Raw genomic sequence first — 20,157 nt, 5'->3', positions numbered from 1 at the left:
TAGAGTTCTGCGTTAGCCGTCCAAACCAGCGTTAGGGGGTCCTAACGCTGGTTTTGGCCGCCCGCTGGTATTTAGAGTCAGTCAGGAAAGGGTCTAACACTCACTTTCCAGCCGCAACTTTTCTATACCGCAGATCCTCTTACGTCAATTGCGTATCCTATCTTTTCAATGGGATCTTTCTAACGCTGGTATTAGAGTCTTGGCTGAAGTGAGCGTTAGAACTCTAACGACAAGACTCCAGCCGCAGAAAAAAGCCAGGAGTTAAGAGCTTTATGGACTGACGCCGGTTTATAAAGCTCTTAACTACTGTGCTCTAAAGTACACTAACACCCATAAACTACCTATGTACCCCTAAACCGAGGTCCCCCCACATCGCCGCCACTCTAATAAAATTTTTTAACCCCTAATCTGCCGACCACACACCGCCGCAACCTACATTATCCCTATGTACCCCTAATCTGCTGCCCCTAACATCGCCGACACCTACATAATATTTATTAACCCCTAATCTGCCCCCCCCCAACGTCGCCGCTACCCAACTACACTTATTAACCCCTAATCTGCCCTCCCTAACATCGCCGACACCTAACTTCAAGTATTAACCCCTAATCTGCCGACTGGACCTCGCCGCTACTCTAATAAATGTATTAACCCCTAAAGCTAAGTCTAACCCTAACACTAACACCCCCCTAATTTAAATATAATTTAAATCTAACGAAATTAAATAAATCTTATTAAATAAATAATACAATTTAAAGCTAAATACTTACCTGTAAAATAAACCCTAATATAGCTACAATATAACGAATAATTATATTGTAGCTATTTTAGCATTTATATTTATTTTACTGGCAACTTTGTATTTATTTTAACTAGGTACAATAGCTATTAAATAGTTAATAACTATTTAATAGCTACCTAATTAAAATAATTACAAAATTACCTGTAAAATAAATCCTAACCTAAGTTACAATTAAACCTAACACTACACTATCAATAAATTAATTAACTAAACTATCTACAATTAAATAAACTAAACTAAATTACAAAAAATAAAAAAAGATTACAAGAATTTTAAACTAATTACACCTACTCTAAGCCCCCTAAAAAAAATAACAAAGCCCCCCAAAATAAAAAAATGCCCTACCCTATTCTAAAATAAAAAGTTAACGTCTCTTTAACCTTACCAGCCCTTAAAATGGCCTTTTGCGGGGCATGCCCCAAAGAAAATGGCTCTTTTGCATTTAAATAAACATACAATACCCCCCCACATTACAACCCACCACCCACATACCCCTAATCTAACCCAAACACCCCTTAAAAAACCTAACACTAAGCCCCTGAAGATCTCCCTACCTTATTTTCACCACGCCGGGTATCACCGATCCGTCCAGAAGAGGGTCCGAAGTCTTCATCCTATCCGGCAAGAAGAGGTCCAGAAGAGGGTCCGAAGTCTTCATCCTATCCGACAAGAAGAGGACATCCGGACCGGAAGACATGTTCATCCAGGCGGCGTCTTCTATCTTCATCCATCCGGCGCGGAGCGGGACCATCTTGAAGCAGCCAACGCGGATCCATCCTCTTCTTCCGGCGACTCCCGACGAATGAAGGTTCCTTTAAGTGACGTCATCCAAGCATTCTATTGGCTGTCCCGATGAGCCAATAGAATGCAAGCTCAATCTGATTGGATCAGCCAATCGGATTGAACTTGAATCTGATTGGCTGATTCAATCAGCCAATTAGATTTTTCCTACCTTAATTCCAATTGGCTGATAGAATCCTATCAGCCAATCGGAATTCGAGGGACGCCATCTTGGATGACATCACTTAAAGGAACCTTCATTCGTCGGAAGTCGCCGGAAGAAGAGGATGGATCCGCGTTGGCTGCTTCAAGATGGTCCCGCTCCGCGCCGGATGGATGAAGATAGAAGACGCCGCCTGGATGAACATGTCTACCGGTCCGGATGTCCTCTTCTTGCCGGATAGGATGAAGACTTCGGACCCTCTTCTGGACCTCTTCTTGCCGGATAGGATGAAGACTTCGGACCCTCTTCTGGACGGATGGTTGATACCCGGCGTGGTGAAAATAAGGTAGGGAGATCTTCAGGGGCTTAGTGTTAGGATTTTTAAGGGGTGTTTGGGTTAGATTAGGGGTATGTGGGTGTGGGTTGTAATGTTGGGGGGGGTATTGTATGTTTATTTAAATGCAAAAGAGCTGTTTTCTTTGGGGCATGCCCCGCAAAAGGCCCTTTTAGGGGCTGGTAAGGTAAAAGAGCTGTTAACTTTTTATTTAGAATAGGGTAGGGCATTTTTTTATTTTGGGGGCTTTGTTGTTTTTTAGGGGGGCTTAGAGTAGGTGTAATTAGTTTAAAATTCTTGTAATCTTTTTTTATTTTTTGTAATTTAGTGGGGGGTTTTTGTAATTTAGTTTAGTTGATTTAATTGTAGATAGTTTAGTTAATTAATTTATTGATAATGTAGTGTTAGGTTTAATTGTAACTTAGGTTAGGATTTATTTTACAGGTAATTTTGTAATTATTTAACTAGGTAGCTATTAAATAGTTATTAACTATTTAATAGCTATTGTACTGAGTTATAATAAATACAAAGTTGCCTGTAAAATAAATATAAATCCTAAAATAGCTACAATATAATTATTCGTTATATTGTAGCTATATTAGGGTTTATTTTACAGGTAAGTATTTAGCTTTAAATAGGATTAATTTATTTTATAAGATTTATTTAATTTCGTTAGATTTAAATTAAATTTAACTTAGGGGGGTGTTAGTGTTAGGGTTAGACTTAGCTTTAGGGGTTAATACATTTATTAGAGTAGCGGCGAGGTCCGTTCGGCAGATTAGGGGTTAATACTTGAAGTTGGGTAACGGCGACGTTAGGGAGGGCAGATTAGGGGTTAATACTATTTATTATAGGGTTTTTTTGAGGTAGGAGTGAGGCGGTTTTAGGGGTTAATACATTTATTATAGTGGCAGCGAGGTCCGGTCGGCAGATTAGGGGTTAATAAGTGTAGGTAGGTATTGGCGATGTTGGGGGGGGGGCAGATTAGTGGGTAATAAATATAATATAGGGGTCGGCGATGTTAAGGGCAGCAGATTAGGGGTACATAGGGATAATGTAGGTTGCGGCGGTGTAAGAGCGGCAGATTAGGGGTTAATAATAAAATGCAGGGGTCAACGATAGCGGGGGCGGCAGATTAGGGCTTAATAAGTGTAAGGTTAGGGGTGTTTAGACTCGGGGTACATGTTAGGGTGTTAGGTGCAGACTTAGGAAGTGTTTCCCCATAGGAAACAATGGGGCTGCGTTAGGAGCTGAACGCTGCTTTTTTGCAGGTGTTAGGTTTTTTTTCAGCTCAAACTGCCCCATTGTTTCCTATGGGGATATCGTGCACAAGCACGTTTTTGAAGCTGGCCGCGCCTGTAAGCAACGCTGGTATTGAGAGTTGAAGTGGCGGTAAATATGCCTGTGCTCTCCCTTTTTGGAGCCTAACGCAGCCCTTCAGAGAACTCTAAATACCAGCGTTGTTTAAAAGGTGCGGGGGGGGGAAAAACACGCGTAGCTAACGCACCCCTTCTAACGCAAAACTCTAAATCTAGGTGTTTGAGAGGGTAATATAAAATAATAAATCGGATAAATATAAAAAAACCTCTGCAATATGTTTCAATATTTATTTTGTCCCCTTTTCCTGTAATTCCATTCTGAAATTGTGAGCTTTTCAGTTCATGTTAGAAATGGAAGTTCAAAACACTGTTATATTCTGCACAGTCATTGCCTGCACACTCTAGTGCCTGTTTATAATTGTCCCTAATGGGCCATAGCAGAGAAGATAACTTAAGTTCTATTGTCTATAAAATAATGGGAGTTGCCATGTTGTATCTTAACACTTATTTAGTCAATATTTTAACAGCTAATGAAACTTTAAAAAATAAATCTATTATACTCAGAGTAATATTTTCTTTGAATGCATCATTCAATCTAGCAATTATTTAGTGTTTCATGTCCCTTTAAGGTTCCAGAAGTAGAAAAAACAGGAAAAGGGTGAGGAACTTAATGGGTCCTGAGGTTGTTGAGGAACTAGATGTGCAAGGAGACATGGATGATTATGCAGGTAAAACATTTTTTATGTTTCTAGTATTGCATGAATTTGTATTAAATTGATATCCATTCCAATATTTTTTTCCTTTTATGATTCAGATAGAGCATGTGATTTTAAAATGCATTTTCAATTTATTTCTATTACATTAGTTATTTTGTTCTCTTGCTATCCTTTTCTAAAAATCATACATAAAAAGGTACAGAAGCTGTTGATTGGTGACTGTACTTGTATGCCTAATGGCATTGGCTCAAGTAATGCATTCAGATAGCTTCTAGTAGTGCATTGTTACTTTTACAACAACTGATACCATTAGAATTAAAGGGACAGTCTACACCAGAATTTGTATTGCTTTATAAGATAGATAATCCCTTTATTACCCATTCCCCAGTTTTGCATAACCAACACAGTTATATTAATATACTTTTAACCTCTGTGATTATCTTGTATTTAAGCCTCTGCAAACTGCCCCTTTATTTCAGTTCTTTTGACAGACTTGCAGTTTAGCCAATCAGTGCCTGCTCCCAGATAACTTCACGAGCACAGTGTTATCTATATGAAATGCATTAACTAACACCCTCTAGTGGTGAAAAACTGTTAAAATGCATTCTGAAAAGAGGTGGCCTTCAAGGTCTAAGAAATTAGCATATGAACATCCTAGGTTAAGCTTTCAACTAAGAATACCAAGAGAACAAAGCAAAATTGGTGATAAAAGTAAATTGGAAAATTGTTTAAAATTACATGCTCTATCTGAATCATGAAAGTTTATTTTGGCCTACACTGTCCCTTTAAGTAGTTATTTTATATAATATAAAGTTGTATAAAATTGCATGCTCTATTTCATTCATGAAATAAAAATGTTGTTTTTTGTGTCTTTTTAAACTTTGTTTAAGAACTATTTACTGAATTTATGTAATTATTTTTTTTTAATAGGATCTCCTCCTACACAAGCTGCAGCCGTTTCTGGCGCAGTGAATAGTGCCAAGTGTAGTAGTGTGCCTCAAAAAGGTGGTAGGTATAGTTTTCCACAGTGTGTATACTTTTTTTTTTTTTACAATGTGTTATTCTTATTTATTTATTTTAAAAAATGTTGAAGAAGAGAATGATGTTGATGTCGAAGAACAAGAGGAAACATTGTTCATTTTTAAAGATAATTATACACTACTAATTCATGTGTGCCATACAGATATCTTTGTGCTAACCACTGAACGCTACAAACGGACAGCCTTAGTTCTTGTGTGCCATATAGGTGACATTGTGCACTCTTTGTATGTTTAATTTTATCTTATTCTTTTTTATTCTTTTATACAGACAAATCAGACAATGTTGAATTTGTTTTGAATTTAGAAGTTCAGCAGACATCACCGGTTCCTTCAAGTACTACAAATACTGATAGATCAGAGGAATCAAGAATTGAGGCACCACCCAATGTGGACAATAATATTTCAGCAAATTTAATAAATATTTTGGAGTTGGCATGCAGTTTTCAGGCTGAACAAAGGTTTTTTTTTTTTTTTTTATGGCGATGCAAGACCTGTAACGAGAGAGTCTGGAAACTGGCAGACAACATTAGTTTGGTCAGTTAGTAAACATGTTGCAACCTAGAAACGGAAATATTTTTTATATTTAATTACATTTTAGTTATCATTAGTTAATTTATGTTTTTATGTTTAAACATATATTTTTAAAATTAATATTTAAATAATATTTATAATATATATATATATATATATATATATATATATATATATATATATATATACACAGGTATACCCGGCTCATACAGCGGGTTAGGGACCGGAGCCCCGCTGTAAAGTGAAAACCGCCTTAAAGTGAAACAAGGCAGTTTTAGCTTTCTTTCCACTTGCCAGTGTGTTTAAAAACTTGAAAACATGTTTGAACTAACATAGATTAGGGGTGCAATAGGGCTAGGTTTAGTTTAACACTAGCACAGCACAGAATTCAATAAATACTGTACTTGTAAAATAGTGACAATTACTGTAGTAAAATTTGCCAAACTATAGCACTGAGACACAGATTGCACTGTAAAGCTGTAAACAGAGTGAACTGCGCATAACAAAATAGTGCCAGTCACTTTTCTCACAAACTCACAATGATTACAGCACTATTTCCTAATCCTTGGAGGTTGAACTTCAGCTCCACAAAGCGCTGTATTAGCGAATCGCTGTAAAGTGAAGCGCTGTAAAGTGAGGTATACCTGTGTGTGTATATATATATATATATATATATATATATATATATATATATATATATATATATATATATATATATATTAAAATAACAGTCAATTATATTTATTATTTACTAATTTGTATATCTTATAAAAGCTCAAAACTTAAAAATACTGTAACTTCAAATATAAATAACACAAAAAAATAAAATAATTAAAATCATTTGTACACTAATTTAACAGCGACCTTTTTTAATGCTCCTTTTAAGCAAGAGCATTTTCATTTCAAGTCATTCAAAATAAGCTATCACGGTTACTCACTCCTAATAGAATTAGTAAATGGGTACAAGAAAGACGACAAGGCAATTGCTTTAAATGTAATAGGTAGAAAGCAGATATGATACACTGCTTGTGGACATGCCCAAATATCTGGCAATATTGGGGAAAAATACAGTTTTGTCTGAATACATTTTTGCAGAGTGAATCCTCTATTGTATCATTTCACATTTTCTTTCTATATAATTATAGTTTGCAATCAGGGGACTTGCACCTGATAAATATGGCCATTTTGGCTGCACATAATTTAATATTTAGAAAATGTAAATCCCCTGATGCTCCAAGCTTGGCAGAATTCGTTAACACAATGAAGTTACAGATGATTATTGAGCGGAAAGATTTAAAACTAAAATCGGAAAAACAATTCAGAGTATTTTTTCACAAGTGGAAGAAAGTCATTCTATCATGGCCCCTACCAATACAGATTCAATTCATATCTCCTCTGAAAAATTCAGTGCCATTTATTACACTTGTTTTGGAAGAGTTTCTTCCACAGTCCTGGTTAAGCTAGTGCTGTGTAAATGGCTAGAAAGCTATAGTTGTTGAGGAAGAGTTGGAGGGAGGTTAAGGTAACAATGGAACAAATGGCCTATAACTGGGTTTTTATCTTTTTTTTTTTCTTCTACTTTTGTTTTTTTTTTATCTGTTAGCTAAGTGGTATACTCTTAACATTTAGTGGAATTTGATGTAATTGTTAGGATGTAATATTCGATATAATTTATGTATTCTATATCTGTAAAGAAAACAAAAACCAACTCTTGTTTCTTTTTCGTTATCTACTAGAGCTGCGTCTCCAACAGAATGTAATCATTTGTTAATTCTCAATAAAGATGTTGGTTAAAAAAAAATAAAAAAATATTTACAGTAAATGTATAGTTAACATATCTATATACTTACATACAGATACATTGCTAAATATTTATATGTATCTCTGTCTACTTTGCTTTTTTTCCCCTTTTTCTAACACCCGAGATCTCATATCTTTGAGCCCTTTTATCACTTTTTTGTGCATTTTTTTTTTTTTTTAAAACAATTTTAATAGATATTGTCTAATTGTACTTTGTAGTGTATTTTTGATGTTTTTTGTGCAACTTTTTAGTTTGGAAAACAGTTAACCACAGTTCTGAGATCGAGGTAAGGATTGCGATTTTGCTCAACTTGTAATATCAGCACAATTAAAACGGCTCGCAAAAACACAATATCGTTTGCGCAAAAACTTTTGCACCTCACTTGTATTCTAGCCCTTGTTGGTTTATTTACTTCCATTATGAAACCTTTTTCTCTTGTTATCTTTTGTTGAAAAGCAGGGTTGTAAGTTTAGGATCCAGCCCATTTCTCATGCAGTTTTTCAAAAATGTTATCCATTTGCAAGATCACTTGAGGCCCACCTAGAAATCTTCTCAACCAAGAATATCATGGGAACAACATTAATTTTATAATAGAAGTCAATTGAAAAGTTTTTTTACAATTGTATGAGCTCATGATGTCTCAATCACAAAATAAAATTATGTTTTATATCCCTTTTAAGGGACAGTAAACACCAGAATTTTTGTTGTTTAAAAAGGTAGCTAATCCCTTTTATTACCCATTCCCCAGTTTTGCATAACCAACACAGTGATGATAATATACTTTTTACCTCTGTGATTACCTTGTATCTATGCCTCTGCAAACTTCCCACTTATTTCAGTTCTTTTGACAGACTTGCATTTTTAGCCAATCAGTGCTGACTCCTAGGAGCTTCACGTGCCTGAGCTCAATGTTATCTATATGAAACACATGAACTAACACCCTCTAGTGGTGAAAAACTGTCAACATGCTTTCAGATTAGAGGCGGCCTTCAAGGTCTAAGAAATTAGCATATGAACCTCCTAGGTTTAGCTTTCAACTAAGAATACCAAGAGAACAAAGCAAAATTGGTAATAAAAGTAAATTGGAAAGTTGTTTAAAATTACATGCCCTATTTAAATCATAAACGTTTTTTTTTTACTTGACTTGAGTGACAGTATGTGTTTATTCCTGCCTTATTTAAGTAGAGAACAACATACTAGAGTGACCATTCTCACGTGATGTTGTTGTTTACTACCTTTCAGGCTTGGCAACACTCCATATTAAAGTGCGTACACAGTTTAGATATTTGGTCAAAAATTGCACAGACACACTGCTCCAAAAAATAAAGGGAAACATTGCTTGTCTTGTATAATAAGGGTCGCTTTGAAAAATACTAAGCTACTAAATACTAAGCTGAAAGGAAGGATAGGATGAGAGCTACTGAAATCTTTTTCGCTTATTTGAACAGTCAATAGGATTTCAGGAGCTCTAATCCTATTGGCTGATTTAAAAATGTCAGCCAATAGGAATGCAAGGTACCCCACATTTACTTGACTGTCCCTTTAAACATTGAATGATACACCTTTACATTTCATTCCCATAATATACAAATAAAAACCAACTCTAATCAAGATTATTATCTGCTTCTTCTGTAAAATTTTCCACAGTCATTTTGGGTCTCTTGGTAATGTGAGTAGTTCTTCATCAGAAGTATCTTTAATTTAACCAACATTGTCTGAAAAAAATTAAAAGGGACCTTTAAAGTTTTAAATTAAAGGGGAATTATGGTTACTCTACTTTACACAACATTCAAAATACGTCATCAGATCTCGTCAGCAATTACAAAATTGAGTTAAAAAAACAATGGATCATATATTATAGCATTTCTTATCTATTAAAGGGACATTCTATTTAAATAAATATTATGATAGGTAATCTCTTTATTATCCATTCAACTGTTTTTGATAACCAACACTGTTATATTAAAGGACCACTAAGCACAGAAGAGTTGTATAACCAGTAAATGCGTAAATGAAAGACAATGAAAAAGCACATAGTTTGAATTTAAAATGAGATTTCTTTCAGAAAAAAATTAAATGTAGTTGTATTTACACTCCCACTGCATCATAGGACAGCATTAAGCAAATCACTAAATGCACATACGTATATTCCATAAATCTTGCACATGCTCTTTAGGAACTGGTGCCTCAGAAAGTGTGAATATAATGCACATACGTATATTCCATAAATCTTGCACATGCTCTTTAGGAACTGGTGCCTCAGAAAGTGTGAATATAAAAATATTGTGCATATTTAAATAATGGAAGTGAAAAAGGAGATGAAACTTAATTGTGTTCTTTCATGATTTAAATAGAGCATCAATGCAATTTAAACAATTTTGCTATTTAATTCTATTATCTAATTAGCTTTGTTATATTGGTATCCTTTGTTGAAAAGAATACTTGGGCTCAGAGGCTGGAATCTAGTTGCTGATTGGTGGCTGTACACAGGGCCGCCATCAGGGGGTGACAGGGGTGACTCCTGTCAGGGGCCCAATGGGCTAGGGGGGCCCCATGAGGTAAGAACTTAAAAAAAAAAATTTTGGCAGCCACCAGTGGGTACTACAGCAGAGTGCTAATTGAGCATGGGCAATGCTATTACAATAAGTAAAGTATTAGCCTTTGAGAGGATTTCTGAGTGTGCACTAAACCACTATGCACAGTGTGAGACAGACTTGGCACTTTGTTTGTAGAGTGTGTGCTTGAGTCAGACGGCTGATCACTTTCATTTGCAGAGGAGGTAGGAATTACTTAGCAAATGTTTTTTATTTCTTTGTGCAATTTAAGATTGTAACTTCAGTGTGGTAGTAGTTGTAACTTGTATGGTGGGGCCAGGGGTCCATAAAAACACATTTTTTAGCAGCAGTGTATTTATGATTATTTGACAATGCTGTAGAAATTCTATATTTAAAACCATGCAGAAATGTTTCCTCCTCAATACACAAATTATATATATTATATATATTATATATTATATATAATTATATATATTACATTGCATTACAATAAATGCAAGAGCGGGAGCGTTAACGCTTCATTTGTAATCTGAAGAGTCTGATGTCTTAAGCTTCTGCTAAGCAAAGCCTCAGTGTATAAATGGGGGAAATTACACATGTTCCAAACTGTGTAACACTATTGATATGTCCTGCTTCATCACCCCTGGTATTATCTATCACATGGCTTCCCCTTACCTGACACCTGTCTACACACTTCAACATAACAGAAGATATCAGATAATGTTTCAGAAGAAACATACATACAGTAAGCAATGAATAATAATAGAGTAAAATCGAAAGCCACAGCCATCTCTCTCATGGGGTCATTGGGATTGAGACTCCCATGCTAGATTGGGCCATATTGTTTAAAGGACAGCTCACTTGCTTTCCTACAAGCATTTCCCTGGATGATGAAACAGTTCACCTAGAGGAACGTTGTCTGAAGATGTGCCTAGGTGTTTTTGGAAGGCGCTTGTCCTGTGGAGAAGTCTTTTAAAGTGTGCATTATATTTTTGGATGCCTTGGCTTTTTCCTCAACTTTATGGATGCTTTGTCTGACGTGGATCTTCTTGTGGCACTTTCACATGCTTCTGATAGACACTGATGTATTTTTTTCAAGAAGATGAAGTTTATATATGTTCTATTTCTATAAGGACTGGAGAGGATTAATATTTTTTGTTGTAATATGTTTACAGAGAGAATATGGTATACTTTCCTTTCATGTGACCACATAGGTTATGGGCTTATCTTTGGTGTATTGTATTTAGGTTAAGTATGGTTTGTCTGACGCATGAAACATATTTACCAATGTGCAGTTGACCGATGGTGCTTTATTTGCCTCATTTCATCTTTCAGGAGCACCATAATGAATGATTGGCAATGACATTTTTTTGTTTTTGTGGGGGACAGAGAGCTAACAGTTGTAAAAGCTCTCATACAATCTTATTATAAAACAGTCTGTATTGCTTTTTTCAAAATGCCTGATTAACTTTTATAGTACCGATGATCTGCCAAATATTCTCAGATTTAGTTATTCTGGGATCAGGATATGGGAGAAAATGTATCCTTGTTTAGATTTGCTAGCTCAGATGATTGAATTATTCTCGTTTGGGGTGGTTGGCTTGATGTTCTTTTCCAATTTGTTCCTATCTTTTTTACAATTTTTTTAAATATGTGCTATTTTCAGATTGATATAGGCTTGTTTTACCCATATATCATCTTTACATCTTTTAATTTGTGTCCAGATGGCTATGGGGGTAGTTTATGCATTTTACTCATCCTTGCTGTAAACTTTTGTGAGCCAAAGTTATTCATAAAAAATTCTGTGTTTAAAAATGTATTTGATCATTTATAAATGTTTCTACTATTTAGTCAAAAACACTTATTACTTTGTTCATCTTCTTTCTCCTTTGTAAATCATAAATTGTCTAATTATTTTTCTTGCTAGAAGGAAAGGTTTGTCACTGGAGTACTATTTTGTCAGCATTCCTGAAAATCTGATAACATACAAACCCCCTGTTCCCTTGCTCTATATATATTTTGAAAACTCAATAAAAAAAACTATTCAAAAACAAATTTGTAAGTTGCAGGACTTTAATAATGTTATAACTTATTAGTGGGCATACTATAAGTATGTATAATGGGGTAATGTGTAAACTAAGTAACAACATAGTACTGACCCCTATATAGGCTATACATTATGCCTTATCTAAATAAATAATTCAATACAACACAAGGATGGGTGTAAAGGCCGCAGCCCGCATTTATTTAAATAATTTTAAATAACATTCATAAATTCAACAATTATATTAATCATAAACTTCTAACTTTAAAACATAAGGTGCAAGAGCACCGAGATGTACCTTCCCCCGGTTTACAACCAGGTACATCCCCCCAAAACTCTCCCGCCTCTTTAGGGAGGTACCAGCTTACTTAACCTCCAGATCTAAATCACCCCGCCATACCAACAAAACCCCAGCCTGCTGCGACAAATTCAACAAACAGGGAGGGAGGGAGGGAAATTTTCCCTTGCGTTTGTATAAGCTACAGAGGACTGGAATATTCCCGCCCAAGCACCAAGTAACCGTTACTTGGCTCCGCCCCCAACATTAGACGGCTCCATTCGCCAGAATAGGGGTCACATTCCCCTCCGTCAAATTCTTTCCTCCAGGGAGTCCTGACCCCTATATAGGCTATACATTATGCCTTATCTAAATAAATAATTCAATACAACACAAGGATGGGTGTAAAGGCCGCAGCCCGCATTTATTTAAATAATTTTAAATAACATTCATAAATTCAACAATTATATTAATCATAAACTTCTAACTTTAAAACATAAGGTGCAAGAGCACCGAGATGTACCTTCCCCCGGTTTACAACCAGGTACATCCCCCCAAAACTCTCCCGCCTCTTTAGGGAGGTACCAGCTTACTTAACCTCCAGATCTAAATCACCCCGCCACAGCACGCCACTGCGTGCCTACCCCACACGGCTAAGGCCTTTAACACTGCTTCTTTGATGTTAAAGTTAAAGAGGTGGAGCCCCACCTCATTCAAATGCACACCATCCTTTAAAAAGAAACAACGCCCAGTCTCCCCTTCGAATTCAACATGGCGAATGCCAAACCCCCCAATCCTACAAACAAAACTACTAATTGATCTATTCACCTTTTTTCTAGAGGCCTCCAGCTTCTTCACATCCCATGCTGCTCTCCAGACTGACCTGGGTTCAATGTCAGACCATACTATTACCATATCAGGGAACAACTCCCGCAACCTAACCAAATCCCTCTTAATTCTGTCCAGCAAATCCTTCTGTGATAGAAAACCTAAATCGTTCCCACCTGCATGTACAATTAGAATCGCTGGAGGCCGAAATAGCCTAGCATAATCAACAATCTTTTTTAACAATTGGTCCCACCTCAATCCTCTAGTCCCAAACCACCTCAACTTCACTGTCTCCTCATTCATCTTCAGCTGTGTTCCCTGATCTGTACTTGCTGCTGCCTTCCGGGCCCAATAAATGTAAGAATGCCCCACAATCCAACAATGTACTGGACCTGTCAAGACAAAATAAAAACCTAAACTCTCATATCAGGCCTGACATAAGACTTAAAACAACCAGACTTCCAGCCACCAATTCTCTTAATCACACTCTCACCCAAACCTAAATTGGCCGCCTCCGTCGCCGCCCCAATTCGAAAAGAATGAGTACCAAACTCCTCAGCCACATAGCCCAAACTTGTCAACACCTTTCTAAACACAGCCAAAAACTGAAAGCGCGAGAGACTTGAACCATCTTGATGCACAAATAAAGGCAAAAAACCAACTGGGCGCACCTCCAAAAAGGCCTCCAATACCAACACTGGACAACAACTCCCTTTAGTCTCATTAATCTGGATCCACCTCCCCACCCCTTTTTGATCCGTCTTCGATTTCCTCAACCACACCCACAACACCTTATCCTTGATAGATACATCTCGTGCCCACAAACCTCCTAAATCATGCCTATTAGCTCCAACTAATTCTGATATACGAAAAGCACCAAAAAAGGCCAACACAAAAGCAGCCCGAAATAAAAGAAATTCAAACTTAGATGAACATACAACTCTTAGAGAACCTAATATCTGTCTTAAGGTATCAAATACCACCGGACGTCTCCTATCATTACACACCTGACCTTTACATAAACCTCTTACAGCCAACCGAATGACAAACAACTTTGTCAAATCCTGCATTCTCAACAACTTAAAAAGGAAACTCATAGCTGCAATAGACTTTTGAACTTTTGACTTAGACCATCCCGAACTTCCCCATTCACCCACCCATGCTAAGAAATCACTATCCCACCCCTCATTGGCAGACCTCATTCTTCTTCCAGACACATATTGAAACCAATGCCTCCACACAGATATATATGCCACCCAGGTACCTTGAGCTAGTGCTCCCCTGGCAAAACGGATTAGATCCAGGATTTCAGATCCCACAGCTCTGGCGGACATCCAACACCCTCCTTCTCCGCATCTGGAGCCACTTCCCAGAACCTTTCCCACTGAAAGCGAGAAAGAGCATCAGCAATGACATTCTGGTAACCTGGAACATGAACAGCACGAAATAAAACATTCATTTGCATACAGTCCAACACAAACAACCTCAAAAGTCGCACCACAGGCAACGAGCTAGATGTAAGTCTATTAATTGCGAATACAACTCCCAAGTTATCTGTGTGGAAAACCACCTTTTTGTTCCTAAGCAGATCTTTCCACACTTTTACTGCGACCACCAACGGGAACAATTCAAGAAAGACCAAATTCTTATTGAGGCCAGCTTGTTTCCACTCCACCGGCCATAAACCTGCAGACCAATGCCCCTGAAAAAAGGCGCCATACCCCACGGAGCCAGCTGCATCAGTATACAAATGAAGATCATAATTCGAGACTGCCAAACCTTGCATTATCTCGCAGCCATTAAATTTTTCCAGAAAAACCAACCAGATTTTTAAATCCTCTTTTAGCTCCTTACCCAACCGAATCCAATGGGATGGGTTCTTCACACCAACTGTCGCTAAAGACAACTTCCTACAGAAAACTCTCCCAACCGGAATAATCCTGCAGGCAAAATTTAGCTTGCCTACTAGGGATTGAACTTCTTTAAGCATGAGTTTTTTCTTTTTAAAACAGCTCTGAATGCAATTTTTTAAGTCAAACACCTTGTCCAAAGGCAAACGGCATTCCATACTTACAGAATCAATTTCAATGCCCAAAAAACTCAAAACTGTCTGAGGGCCTTCAGTCTTTTCATGAGCTATAGGAATGCCAAAATCAGATGCCACATTAAAGAAGTGTTCCATCAGTTGCGCACAATCTTCAACCCCTGCCTTGCCTACAAAAAGGAAGTCGTCAAGGTAATGCACCACTGACTTCAAACCTGAAACTTGCCTAACGACCCATTCCACAAAAGTGCTAAACTTTTCAAAATACGCACATGATATGGAACAACCCATTGGCAGACACAAGTCCACGTAAAAGGCCCCATCAAAATAACAGCCCAATAAGTGATGACAAACCGGATGTACAGGTAAAAGCCGAAAGGCTGCTTCCACGTCCACCTTCCCCAACAAAGCACCCACACCCGCTGCCGACACCAATCTCACCGCCTGATCAAATGATGCATACCTAACCGCAGACTCATCAGGATCAATACCGTCATTTACCGACGAACCTTTCGGGAAAGACAGATGGTGGATCAGACGAAACTGACCAGCCACTTTTTTGGGGACCACCCCCAGTGGAGAAACCCTCAAATTCTTAAATGGCGGGTGACTGAAAGGCCCTGCCATTCTACCCAATGCAACTTCCTTGACCAATTTACCTCGGACAACCTCCGGAAATTCTTTAGCAGACTTTAAATTCCCCGAAATTTGACAAGCCACCCCTTCCTCAAAAGGAATCCAAAAACCAGAACTGAACCCCGTTACTAACAACTCCGCATCCCTCTCTTTCCCCCTCACCTTAGCGTAACGCTCTAGCCAAGGAACCATCCTTCTTACCTTCACCGGGGTCTTGGCCCTTAAAAGCAACCTCTCCTGCCTTTCCACTGCCACCTTTCTTGAAACATTTGGTCCAAGGGTGGGTTCCCTCACAACCGGAACAAGCATGCTTGTATTTGCATCCGGTACCGAACTTACATACTCCTTCATTGTACTGAAAGCACAATCCTTTCCTAATGGCCACTGCCGCACCTCCTCCAGAGACTCCCCCGGATGGGCTGTTACCCCCAGCATTTCCTCCCCCGAAACCACGAAAGGACCCACGCATCAGAGTCATCAACTCTAACCATATCCCCATATCCCGGTCATCCCAACGCATCTCCGGTCTTACAGCCAGGCGTTGACGAAATTGTTCATCATACCGCCACCACGCCAATCCCCCGTAAGTGCGGTAAGCCCCTGATATCTCGTCATAATAGCAAAAAAGGGCTGAACACTGATCTGAAAATTTTTCACCAATTACAGCCGCTAAAATACAAAATGCTCTCGACCAATTTGAAAGTGTTTTGGGTATTTTACGGTAACGTTTCTTGCGTTCATCCTCTTCTTTTTTCTCCTTATCCTTTGTGTCCTCCTTGATCTCCATCATCTGTTCAAGAGGTAATAATGAAAAAAGCTCTAAATATTCCCGTTTCCATATTTTTTCTTTTATATCTTGCGTCAAATGAATCCCCAGCGGACCGATTGAGCATAAGCATGGTCTTCTCATCGCGCTCTCTGGAACTTTCACGATGTCCCCCGAAGAAGTCATGTCTTTTTTCTGCCCTTTGGTCCCTTCAATTACTTGACCGCTGTCACCCGAACCCGACACCCCTACTGCAGCAAGAACCACACTTCCCGTCTCTGGAACCACTCCTGGTACAGGAGCCCCACTTCCCGAACCCCCACTCCATGCTAACGCAACATTCCCTCCCTGAGCTTCCGGTTGCTTCTCAAATTTTGCCAATAAATCCTTTAAACCGCTCACCAAAGCCTGCTGCGCATTTCCTCCAACATGCTCACTACCATGCACACTCACAATTCTTGTAGCACCCTCACCTGTGGGCCTGGGCGCCGTAGCTGGCTGAGCTGCTCCAGATTCCCTCGCCTGTTCTGCTCCAATCACCGCTGGTTGAGGCCTAATTACATGTTCCCGAGTCCTCTGCGCCCTCCGTCTGTGCGAAGATGACCTAGATCTTCTCCTCCTCCCATTCCTTTCCGCAGTTCTTTCCAACCTTCCCCATGTAGGAGAACGCCTTTCCTGACGATGCCGCACTCTCTCTTTAGGCGACCGGGATCTACCACGACGCCGTACATCACCAGACCTCCTAGGACTGTGGCGCTCACGGGTATCCCTACCGTGAGGCCGTATCTGTGGAGAGGAGACAGTGAAAGGCCTATTATGACATCCCTCCCTATCACTCCTAACACTCGCTACCCCAGACATAGCCACTGAGTCTCCCACACCTTGTTTCCCCATCAAACCTGGTGATAAAGCCCTTATTAACTGTTCCAAAGTGGCCAGGTCCCCTACCTGCCGTTGAACCACCGGTCCCGCTGAGGTGCCTTCCCCGGGATCTTCCATATCCAAATCACTGTATGTATAATCAAAACACAATGCATCTCCCTCCATGTCATGCCCTGACGGAACAACAGAAATATCTGTCCCACCGCCCACCTGGGCCCTTCCTTCCTGAACTAAACCTGCAGGAGATAAACACAATACATCAATTCCCCTATTTTCCTTTTTTCCCTTACCTTTACCAGATTGCTTTCCCCCCCTCAAATTGCTTTTACCCTTTCCCCTCATGCAAACCCCTTTTACATTATAACTTTTTCCTTCACTGTTTAATTGCCCCACACTACCTCTCCCCACCCCACAGCCCGCTTCAATTTGAACCTTACCTGATCTATTACCTTTTACTGACTTCCTCACACTTTTTAACCCCCTCCTAGAAACTCCCTGTACAGACTGACTCTCCTTAATACTCCCTATAACCCCTTCATTAACATCCAAACCTTTAAAAACAGCCTTTTTTGCAGCCCCCACTTTATCCCTCTCCAAAGCTAATATTGTGCCTTCACTATCCCCTTCAACCAGCTCCCGCATTTCATGTGAGGCAACAGGATTTAAGTCCTTTGCCGCAGACCTCTCCTGACAAGTGCGAATGGTTAAAGGATCCCTAACCAATTCAAATACTCCTGATGCTCCTAAATTCTGCCCTGACAACGACATTTCACCCATATGATAAAGGCCCAGCCCACTCCCTTCAATTGTCCTACCTGCCGTAGAACCGGTCCGGTTAGCCGCCTCCTCAGATTGCACTCCTTCCAACGACCTCCGTACCGGCCTTTCACGACTTCTCCTCTGTTCAACCGCCACAGCTTTGGACCCTCCCCCCCGCCGGGGGGCACCGACACCGCTGTTCCCGATTTCTGGTGACAAGCGAACCGGAGGCCTAGACCGCCTCCGCGACCTGCCGTCACTGGTCCCTTCTGAAGTGGCTCCCGGGAGATTGGCCGCCGCCAAATAATCCCGGAGCCATGCTGTCCCGCGTGCTGCCGCCATCCTGTTCACCTCTTCCAATAGTAATTCCATTCTCTAAGGCCTATCCAAACGCAAGGTACAAAATTTTCCCTTGCGTTTGTATAAGCTACAGAGGACTGGAATATTCCCGCCCAAGCACCAAGTAACCGTTACTTGGCTCCGCCCCCAACATTAGACGGCTCCATTCGCCAGAATAGGGGTCACATTCCCCTCCGTCAAATTCTTTCCTCCAGGGAGTCCTTCCCATCGATCAGTAGTACATAATACTTCCAATGTTTTATCTTTCCTACCTTTCTGAAAGGGCAATGGAAGTAGGCATGAAAAATGGCAATTTTTGGGTCTGATATACTGCAGGACATTGTAAATTTACAAATACTATAGTTGAACTCTCTACTCTCTATTCTGTCTCATACTACTAAAAATGCTTAAGTTGCACTAAGGAAAGGGGCACATACTTATGCTGTTTTATTGTAAGTATGTGGTCTAAGAAGCATGCCAGTGATAATGTGAAACATACAATCAGTAACACTAAGGGTGTGTTACTACTAGGGGGCGCACAGGACCTTATATGATTATTATGTAAAAAGGCAGCCTGATGAAACAGACAGCAGTCTGAGAAACGCGTTGCTTGTTCTTTTAATATCTAGTGTCATGAGACACTGAGATTTTTATTTTATTAATAAAATTTGGTTTTATGTAAACCTCTTTGTGAGAGTCTGAGCTCTGTCAGTCCGGCAAGACATTGGAGAAACCAGTTTCCTTGCAGTGTCAGTGAGCTGGGACACTGTGAGATCCCAGTCTGTTTGATTTAGCACAATTGGGTGCTGCTCCACTTGTGAGTACCTTTTTGATTACCTATCAAATCTCTTTCACCAACTGTATTACACTAGGAGGCGCCTTTGTCTTTTTGTGATTTTTTTCACAGAGAAAACTTGCTCTTATAATGTGAAACATTATTACTTCTAACAAGACGTTTACCACATCTTGTAACCAGTTCCTCATTAGAGCTATTTTTGCACACTGTTTTTAGACAAACAATTCTAAAGCATGTCAGATAACATGACAAAAGTCAGTGTTATTCAAGGTATAAGGCTAAAAGGGAGGTTCATGAAAAAAGCTATGCAGTACATACAAGAGGATATATTAAAATTATGTTCATGTAGCTTAAAAAAAATCTAAATAATCCACAAAAGCAGCATCAGTCCTGGATCCATAGTAGACGTGACAGGAAAAATCTTTGTAGATGGTCATGCCCTTGTGGGCCCGGTCACCAACGTATATAGCTAGTGTAAGCCCATGATGTTTTTTCTTTAACTTTCACAACTGTTTGAGGAAAGTCCCTTTTATTTTTGTTGAATGACTTCGCTAGATCCAATACACTGGGAGTAGTAATTCCAATGGTTCTCATTCCAGGGTATTGTAGTACTGCTTTTTCATGTATATACATTATTCATTATTAGTCTATAATCTCATTGTACAAATTTAAAGATTTTGTATAATTATTGTACAGCCGCATCAGGGGTTATTGACAGGGCCAGACTGGGAATGAAAAGCAGCTC

At 39.1% G+C, this 20,157-nt stretch overlaps 1 protein-coding gene across 1 annotated transcript; it reads right to left on the bottom strand.

Moving 5' to 3' along the window:
• Positions 1–12,968: 12,968 nt before the first annotated feature.
• Positions 12,969–18,619, bottom strand: LOC128664521 (uncharacterized). The gene is made up of 4 exons (XM_053719342.1): positions 17,585–18,619; positions 17,110–17,422; positions 14,455–14,574; positions 12,969–13,582 (listed from the first exon to the last, which is right to left on the bottom strand). The coding sequence occupies exons 1-4, from the start codon at positions 18,617–18,619 to the stop codon at positions 12,969–12,971; spliced, it is 2,082 nt and encodes a 693-aa protein (XP_053575317.1).
• Positions 18,620–20,157: the final 1,538 nt, after the last annotated feature.

The sequence above is a fragment of the Bombina bombina genome, chromosome 6 (genome assembly GCF_027579735.1).
Source record: "Bombina bombina isolate aBomBom1 chromosome 6, aBomBom1.pri, whole genome shotgun sequence".
Classification (NCBI taxonomy): Eukaryota; Metazoa; Chordata; class Amphibia; order Anura; family Bombinatoridae; genus Bombina; species Bombina bombina.
The sequence above is the reverse complement of the archived record's forward strand: the minus strand, read 5'-3'. Positions and strand labels throughout refer to the sequence as shown.

What these genes read in the sequence shown, in the direction of transcription:
- LOC128664521 (XM_053719342.1), bottom strand. Translation starts at nt 18,619, where the DNA reads ATGGCGGCAGCACGCGGGACAGCATGGCTCCGGGATTATTTGGCGGCG. An exon ending in GACCGGTGGTTCAACGGCAG is followed by an intron (nt 17,423 to 17,584) that starts GTAGGGGACCTG and finishes TCCTCTCCACAG; the next exon opens with ATACGGCCTCACGGTAGGGA. An exon ending in TACGGCGCCCAGGCCCACAG is followed by an intron (nt 14,575 to 17,109) that starts GTGAGGGTGCTA and finishes TCTCGCTTTCAG; the next exon opens with TGGGAAAGGTTCTGGGAAGT.